The 9,657-nt window shown below is 41.7% G+C and overlaps 1 protein-coding gene across 1 annotated transcript in view; it reads left to right on the top strand.

Annotated features, from left to right (window-relative positions):
• Positions 1 to 9,512, top strand: part of ano2b (anoctamin 2b) — a 62,061-nt gene extending 52,549 nt beyond the window's left edge. The window contains exons 23-24 of the mRNA XM_069700134.1: positions 7,698 to 7,803; positions 9,038 to 9,512. Of these exons, the coding sequence (XP_069556235.1) occupies positions 7,698 to 7,803; positions 9,038 to 9,421 (490 nt within the window). The 3' untranslated portion in view covers positions 9,422 to 9,512. The remainder of the gene's footprint in view (positions 1 to 7,697; positions 7,804 to 9,037) is intronic.
• The last annotated feature ends 145 nt before the right edge of the window (positions 9,513 to 9,657 follow it).

Below are 9,657 nucleotides of genomic sequence, written 5' to 3'. Positions count from 1 at the left end.
CACTTGCTCGGACATAAGGATGGGAGGTGATAAAGTGTTAATACTTTAAAACTAGACCCTTTAAACCTAGCCTTAAAAACATTTTTCTACATCCAGAGAATAAACAGCACAATTCTGAGGTGGGCTGGAGTTGCTCATTTCTTTCTGGTTCTCTTGACTTGAGGCAGAAGAAGAAGGTGTGAACCATTAATTCTTGAACTGCCGAATGCTGTTTGATACCGAAGTTTGGAAGTGAAACAGCAGAAAACGTTTGGCAGCCAAGTTGGTCCCCAATACAACGACCAACCTATATAATATTAAGCTTTTATGGAATGTAAGAATTAAACAGAAGTGGCCTCTATAACAGTTTTACATCGTCAAGATTGACAAGACGCCCTCATTCAAACAGTAATAAATCACTTTGAATCTGCAGATAACATGAGCAGATCAGAGAGATATTCTCACAACGCCAATGATCCGCCATGCGATTAGCTTTCATAAACAGAGCACAATTGTGTCTTCTCTGCATTTTCACTCATGCTGGCGCCAAGCATCTCTTTCATAATATCAATATAAAGCGCTGTAGAAGTAAAGGTCATGGATGCCAGCGCCCACAGAGCTGAAGCTGACCTGCTGTTACATAAGACAGCAGAGAATTACAAGAATACAGTCTTTGTGTCAGCGTAGTGTAATATGTCACATTGGAAACATGACTAGATACTGTACGCCTTCAACACTTAGAGGCGTGAAATTGGCTGGAAAGATATGCCAAGAGGCGTTTGCGTGTCTGCAGTATGTAGTCGTGTGTAGTGCATGTACAGACTATTTAGGCACTGTATTCGCTGCTGACGTCGTGGGCAGTCCCTCTGGGCAAATGATTCAGCTCTATATTGTATATCAGACGATGCAGACAGTTCTTGTCTTTCTTTTTCTTTCTGTCTTTCTGACCCAGTTAATTTTAGGACTCCAGTTGTATGAATGAGTATATGTGAGGGTGAAGAAAAGTGGTCAAGGGCGGATAGATTGAGGAATGACGGTGTCAGACGGAGGCTGGAGATATAAGGGAAGATGTCATCAAAAAGATGATTACATAAGAATGCAAAGGAATGAAGGCAAGTTAGATAACAGTTGAGGATGTGGTAGGATGGAAAGATAAAGAAATGAGAGAGGAAAGGAAGGAAGGGGAGTCAGAAGGATGATAAATAGACGGATGGTGTGACAGAAGCCAACCACCAAGGTTTTAAATCTTTAATCAAATTTAAAAACAGCAGTGTGAGGAAGTTGAAGATAGTTTCTGCATCAGTGGACAGAGCATCACTGTACATCTCTGAAGGCATGTTTTCTCTACTGTATCCTCAGTAGTGTGTGCTAAATAAAAATGTGGGTAAATTCTGCTTGGAGATCCGAATTTAAAATGGTTACCAATGCCGGCAAATAGTTTAAGACTATTTTCTGAAAATAATGTTTTCCATTAAAGTCGAGATGCAAGCTGCTTGTTCTGTGTAAATTCATATCAGTCATACGTTTCACCTTTGGAAAACTATGTGGTATAGGCCATTATTGTATTACATAAAATTCAAATGGAGAAAAAAAAACCTGAATCGCCGGTTTATCAAAGGTGATTCTGTTCTGACTTCCTGTTGAATCCTTTCATCTTGACCAACTCTTGCGGTCATATGAATGAACTTTGACCTCCATGTTAAAGGGGACAAGGGAAAACAGAATTTCCCTACTAGAATATGTTTTTATCTCATCTGACATAGTGACATCAGTTGGTTTTGAATCAAATTATATTTGCCTCGAAAACTTGATTTACAGAAACCAAAGAAAACATCTAAGACATCAACAAAGATTTAAATAAAATGAGAAACAGGATGAGTTTATAGCAAACTCTTGTGACAAAGAGGCTTTGTATGTTGTAAATCCTTATCTCTTCCAGGATAGAATTCATGAGATCATTTACCTACTCCATGTCAAATCAACGCTTTTAATCCCCAAGCTGACGGGAAGTTGGCTATGCTCACTTTTATCACCAGGAAGTCAAGTGAGGGCCAAGGAGTGATGTGATGGGTTATGGCGTAATTTCCAATAGGATGTTTCTTCTCAGTGCATCAACGGAAAACGTCTATGCTTCATTTTGCGTGGTCAGTTCAGACATACGCTAAGTCCAGGGAATATAAAAATATGACAGAGATTGGAACAAAGCAGCACAAAACATGTCATCATACATGAATTTTGAGGATGTATCGAGAGTTCAGTTATTAATATGTCCCTTTAGTTTTGAGGATCTTTATCCTTCATTTATAGAAACCATATGAGGGTGAAGTGAGTCATAAAATTTTACACAAACCTAATTGATTGAATGAATCACATACAGTGGTACCCCTCACTAACATTATGTTGGAAGCCTCATTCGTAGAGGTTTTTTTTTTTTAAACAAAACTAAGAGTCTGCAGCCAATGAAACACATCAGAGCACAGCCACCTGCATGATTAAAGATAAGAACAGTCACTTTCCAGAATGGATCACTGAGACACAACATAACTTTTACTAAACATAAAGTTTAGTAAAAGTGCGATCAGTTGTGTACATTATATAGGTCATGAATAAAAGCTGTGGGTTTTGTTATGGTAAGAGCAAAATATCCTTCACAAACTTTGTTCAACTGAGCTGCCAAGGTGGAAGCACATGTGAATCTGTGATAAATCTACAGTATGTGTATATTCAAAATATCTAGTGTGGTGTTTATGTTTTTGTTACCACCACATTATTGGGTTTTTAAATCAATACAGCCATAACAATCTCTGTAAAAATGCTTAACTTTATCTCAATTCCAAGCAGTATAGACAGTATATATGGTTAAAGGCTTTTTATTCTATGTATAGCCCTGTTCATTGTCTCGACTTGTTCTTACTATCCAAGATGAACTACACAAGGATGGAAGTGGTTTGGTATCACAGTAAACAACCTGTTCATGCATACACAAAATGGAGAGTGATACCTGACAGCAACCACATTCTGTGATTAGAGTTTAGTGTGTGTGTGTGTGTGTGTGTGTGTGTGTGTGTGTGTGTGTGTGTGTGTGTGTGTGTGTGTGTGTGTGTGTGTGTGTGTGTGTGTGTGTGTGTGTGTGTGTGTGTGTGTGTGTGTGTGTGTGTGTGTGTGTTTTTAGGCTGGGAATGGTCTGACCCTTGTTTGTCTATAAATGTATTCGTGGGTCCCAGGAGGCTCTGTTATTGGCTGCAGGAACTCTCAGGCACACACACAAGTCTCAAGTCTCTCACATACTACCCATAATCTCATTGAGTGGTCTTATGAAGGAATATTGAGTTAGATGCTCCAGTTGATGCCGAGCTCCACTATTATAACCAAACATGGAGCGTCTAGAAAACGCACGCAGATACACAGGAAGAGATACTGAGGGAGACTAATTTTCTTTCACAAGTGTGTTATATATGAGTCCACCCAGACATGTTAAGTTTAAGTGACTGCATCAAGACAGGACAATGTAGTTCTCATTGGAAACCTACAAGAAAACGCTGTAAAATATTGGCGAGCGAGTGACGGAAAGATGAACAGATCAAAGAAAGAAAAAAAGCGAGGAAGAGTAGCGCTGACTATCACAGGCAACATTCCTCACTCATGACTGTATAAGGAGATGGAATTAGACATCATAAGACCATGATAACACACACACACACACACACACACACACACACACACACACACACACACACACACACACACACACACACACACACACACACACACACACACACACACACACACACACACACACACACACACACACACACACACACACACACACACTTTGCCCTCCCTCTCTGTTATTTCTATAATGTTAGTCAAGTGCTTAGTGAGACAGCTCATTCAGGCCATTTCATCTATTGGGGCCTCAGAGGAGTTTTTTTCATAACAGAGTGTGTGTGCATGTGAAAGACGTATCATGTCGTGTCAGTTAAACTTTGATTTATGCCGTCACATTGATGAGACATGTTAAACTTCCGCATGTGACTGAAGTTTCCAGCATTCCTCTTACAGTTTGTTATTTTGTCTGTGGTTTTCAGTTTTAAGCAAAGCACTGACATCTAAATCAAAATTAAACTTCATGTTACCACCTCCAGCTGATGGAAAGGTCTTGTTTTGGTTTGTATGATGGTTTGACAGTCATGATCAGTAAGAGGTGGACCTCTGATTGAGAAATGAAAATCACACATTTGGACAGCATGTCAAAGTCTGATTTTGATGTAAAAGAAGAACCTTAAAGAAACGTCAATTAAGTCCCACGCTGGACTATTTTTTAAAGGGAGTGCAGGGATTTCCTAAAGTCTACTCTGGTCGTTACAGTGGCAGCAAAACTGAGGGAAGTCCCTGCTCCAAGACACGATAAAACCCATATCATTAACCCTTATGTTTGCATAGCAGTATACTGCTGAAGATAAAATGCATTTTAAAAATGGTAGCAAAACAAACAAGCAGCACCTTTTACATTTGGCTGTAGAGTAAACTATCTAAATTCCTCATTATTTACCATAAAGAGGTCCATGGAAAATGTAATTCATTTAAAAAAGCGTAACAGTGTGATCCAGCAAGTAGTTATTTTACTGTATCTTGGTCGAGTTTCTTGTTTTATACAGATCAGTCTTGATAGATTGACTTTTCATCACATTTCCTTTTGTCTTTTGGGACAATGTGTTTAGAAAAGGAATAAATATGTTTATTATTTGACATCATTCGACTGTCTGATGTCGATCTTTATGTCCGATGTCCCTCTTCGTGTCCTAAACGCACTAATATGCTCCAGATCTGGCAGGATGGATGACTGCTCTGTCTATGTGGCTCCACATAATGCAGATCTTTGTCTCGAAATAACAATCTGTTCTGTACATTCAGTGGTCTGAGAAGATGCATTTTCTGCCTTAAGATGTTCTCTTAACAATGAGAAGGACTGTCTCCCAATTGCAGCCTTAAAAAGGAATGCTGTATGTTGTACTTTACATCCCATAGGGGAAGGCCATCTCTTATACAATAGCTGTTGTGAAAACAGAGCCCAAAAGGACTGTAACATAAAGCCAAATGGGGGAGTGGTGGATCTGACTTGATCTGAGTGGAAACCTGGCGATACTAGGTCCCGCCCTCTGATAGCTGTAACCTGACTACACCACAGGCCTGTCAATCAAACAGAAACGTTCCCAAAAGCACAACTTTTTGAATCTTATTTTCTAATAATGACAGGATTATTGTCAGATGAACGGACAGAAAACGAATAAGAAGGAACTGACTTTGGCTAACTACACCGAGATAACTCGTGGACAAATGTTATTAATTTAACTCATTTTATGAGACCAGTTGAATGGGAGTCTATGGAGCCGGATGTTTTTTAGAGCCGACCTCTAGTGGCACCTGGTAGTGCAGTTTAAGGCACTTCCTGATATTCAGACTCGCAAGCTACGTCCACTTTTATGTACAGTCTTTGCTTTTAATACACGTGTCGCAGCACCTAGCTTCCATGATTTCCTGAATGTCTCAATGTCGGCATTCAGGGGAGTCAAGCTTCCCTTCGCTCCCTCGTAATTCAAACCATGGTAGTTGTTTTGTATTTCGAAAACTGATAGTTGAAAAGTCCGATTGTATGCAACGAGTAGAGGATAGACAAAAAAAATAGGCTGTAGTTTACGTTAATCTTCTTATCTCCCTTTTTAGAAAGACCATAGTACCAAGAAGAAGAAAAAAGATAATGCATGGATCATGTTTGTTGCTCCTCAGATGTGTGTTCACAGTGTTATAGTTGTACAGTTGTTGCTTTTCTGATAAAGAAACTCTTCCCACGCTTATGTCACCTGAGCTGGTTGTTTTCCTCAAGAGTTTATTGTGACAGAGTCTTGCTCTGCTCTTTCATGTTTCCGTATATGAATGACTGACCACATCCGAGTGGCTGTATTATAAATAAATCCTTACATAAAGGGGGTCTTTGTGTTCTGGAGGAGTGATTGCATCCAACAGCAAACAGATTGGTTTCTCCATCCACTTGGCTTTGTTCCAGGAACTCCTGAACACACAAATACACAACTATCAGTGTCTGTATGTAAGGGGAAACCTTCTTTTTAAAAAATGATACAGGTTTTTTTTAGAGAGACATTGTCAGAAAATACCACTAAACTTTTCACAACATTGCAGTTTTTAGGCCGAAGTTTCTCCAGTAAAGTCCATAGTTTTCTTAATGCAGCTGAGTCTCCAACAGACCAGTTGCAGCTCGACTTCATTTCTCTGCGTTGCAGCCAACAGACTCAGCAGAAGCAGCTCTGGGCCTGATTTGTCAGACACAAGTTACATTACTGCTACACATTTTCATTTTCTTATCCGGTCTCTTACACTCTGCTTATGCGACATCTGCACCAAACCAGCAGCCCGTGCACGTAGTAATGCAGCAACACAAGAATCATTCATGACTCGAAGAAAGCCACTCAACGATATACAGGGTACGTTTTAGTTTCAGTCATACTGACCCAGATTGTTGCTCGAAAATCTGTTTTTATTTACATGTTTCAGATTGTTCAGTCCCTTGAGCCTTTAACAAAACATAGACGTCACATTTCTCTCATCACCAAAACACACATACAGCTGTTTAATGCTGTGTGTGTGCTTGTGTTACTCATGGTGTGCAAAAATAAACACAGTTTACAGTCACATTTTGGATTCTAATGTCCTCTGAAGTGATGGAAACACGCTCTGTCTGTGTGTGTGTGTGTGTGTGTGTGTGTGTGTGTGTGTGTGTGTGTGTGTGTGTGTGTGTGTGTGTGTGTGTGTGTGTGTGTGTGTGCGTGCGCCGGATGAAACCACATCCTCAACCTGCCCAGTCAAATAAATTCGTGTGCAGTTGTGTTTTATCTGACTGGCCAGCCATAAACAAAACACATCTTCTCTGTCACTGACTATCTTTTCTCTCATTATTCCTTCTGTCTCTCCTTCCTGTCTCCTTTCTTCTTCTCTTCTTCTCTCTCTCGCCCCTCTCCTGTCGGCCGTTTGTGCAACATGTGGTTTGAGTTTTCCCAACACTTTACTACAAAGAAAACAAAGGAATCCTAATAAAGTTTACAGCACTTTGAGTCTGGTCCCTGTCTGAGTGGAGGAGGAGTATCTGTTGTTGCAGCTCAGTCTCAGCCAGCTGAAGATAAATCAGATCACAGGATGAAAACGATATCGCAGGAGGGAAGTTTGTCGGTGTTGGATTCTCAAACTCTGCACTGGCTTTCCCAGCGATCACCTGTCAATCAAACAGTGTGGGTGGAGCGGTGTGAAGGATTTAATGGCATCTGGTGGTGAGGTTGTCAATTCCAACCTGCTGATTAACCCTACATCTCTAAGCATGTAGGAGACTCTACAGTGGCCTTTCAGTTAACATTAAAACATGAAAGAAACAAGGCGCAGCAACATGGCGGTTTATGTGGAAGAGGAGCTGCTCCCATCTTATTGTAAACTAGTGAAAATACAACAATTCTTAGTTTCAGATGATTATACACTAAAGAAAACATAATTATAAGTATTATATTCCATTTCTGACAATAGGTCGCACTTGTTTCAAAGTGATTCCCCATTTGGTTAAAAAAAACAATTTAGTTTTTTTTTTTCTCTCTGTAGGAAATTACAGTGAATCCATTTTAAGCCTCCACACTGCATCCATGTGTGATTTGTTCTAGGTATAAAGACTACAGGGAGCCCCCCTGGGCTGCAGATGCGTACCAGTTCTCCAAACACTACTGGTGTGTCCTCGCTGCCAGACTGGCTTTCGTCATTCTGTTCCAGGTAGGAGTTCGTTGTGTTTGTCCTTCATAAACTGAAGATAATGTCACTCAGCTAATGTTTCTGGGGTCTTATCATCTGTCACCCACTTTTTACCTGCTTTGGAGTTGCATGGAATTGGTTTGTCTAATTACAAGTGTGTGTGTGTGTGTGTGTGTGTGTGTGTGTGTGTGTGTGTGTGTGTGTGTGTGTGTGTGTGTGTGTGTGTGTGTGTGTGTGTGTGTGTGTGTGTGTGTGTGTGTGGGTGGGTGGCCAGTCATTCCAAACTGTGTGGATCACGCTCTACTCTCATTATGATCAGGACTATTACCAGATGCTTCAGCCCTCTCTAACAGATGTCCACCAAATGTCCTCTGACAGTGAAGCGTCATTACTGAAATATGCACGTTTCCAGATCACAGCGTTTTTCACACGTTGGATGGGACAGGTGCACGTTGGTGTTCTGAAATCAGGGATAATTAGTTGTAGGTTTTTTTTTTTTTTTATCACTGTTCTGGTGATACACAGTAAGTGGAGGCCAGTGGAGGGTCCCAGATAGTCATACTCCTTGTCTGAGTCATAACTCAGTCAAATCTGAATACATACACATGATACGTGCATTTTTTAAATAGTTTTGTCTTATATTTTCCACGAATACCACTACCTTTGATATTCATTATAAATAAATGTCCATTAATCTCCCTAAGAGTCCCAGAAAAAAAACGCTCCTCACAGCTCAAGAGGAAAAAGGGAAAATAACTTTGATGGACACGGTGGGTAGTTGCAGCGGTAGCAGAGTGTCGACTGGTTTTGGCGCGAGCTGAATGGTTAAAATTAGGAGCGTCTGCAAACGTTTCTCTGTGGAGGGAGGCCAGACCCATATATTCACAAAGCTACCACCAAACTGCAGAAAAATATTAATAATATCAGTGAAACAAACCATTTATAATAACTTTTTAATGTTGCACAGCCAATTAATATTTTTTGACTTTATAATAGCGGAGAGTTTTTCCACTGAGATGGTTGATATGCGGTACACCACCTGTCACTTTTCTTCTCCATCTTTCTTTATTTTTCTCCACATATCTCAATCTTCTCCTCTCCTCTCCTCTCCTCTCCTCTCCTCTCCTCTCCTCTCCTCTCCTCTCCTCTCCTCTCCTCTCCTCTCCTCTCCTCTCCTCTCCTCTCCTCTCCTCTCCTCTCCTCTCCTCTCCTCTCCTCTCTTCTACTCTCCTCTCTTCTCCTCTCCATCTTCCAGAACCTGGTGATGTTCCTCAGCCTCATGGTCGCCTGGGTGATCCCCGACGTTCCCAAAACCATCGTGGAGCAGCTCAAGCGGGAGAAGAAGCTCCTGGTCGACGTCTTTTTACAGGAAGAGAAGGAGAAGTTCCAACTCATCCAGAGCCTCTTCGCCAAGGACGCAACCCTCCACCCGAGCAGCCGTGGACCCCGACCGGACCAGGCCCACCACATCCCGGGCCGCTACAGCACTCTACCCCCGGGCCCCACGGCCGGAGACGGAGGAGGAAGTGGAGGAGGGACGAAGACGAGGTGCAGGGCCGCCAGCTTCAGCCAGTTCAGCCGGAAGGCTCCGTCGTCTCCCAAGAATGAGAACGAGAATTCGAGACACACGGCGGTGTGACATGAAGCGCACACATATGTGTGTGTGTGTGTGTGTGTGTGTGTGTGTGTGTGTGTGTGTGTGTGTGTGTGTGTGTGTGTGTGTGTGTGTGTGGGTGGATGGGTGGGTGGGTGGAGGGGGAGGGGGGTTGCTGGGCCTCAAAACTGTTGCCTGGGTGACTCAGTCCATGTATGTCTTTGCCTATGTCTTTTGCGTCCTGGTGTGTGTGACACAGTAGTGCTGCGATGAAAACGTCG

Source organism: Brachyistius frenatus, unplaced genomic scaffold, assembly GCF_029030835.1.
Source record: "Brachyistius frenatus isolate BFR_SWC_R1_liver_20210118 unplaced genomic scaffold, ASM2903083v1 Contig_32, whole genome shotgun sequence".
NCBI classification, from domain to species: Eukaryota; Metazoa; Chordata; class Actinopteri; family Embiotocidae; genus Brachyistius; species Brachyistius frenatus.
This window is presented reverse-complemented; position numbering and strand designations above follow the sequence as displayed.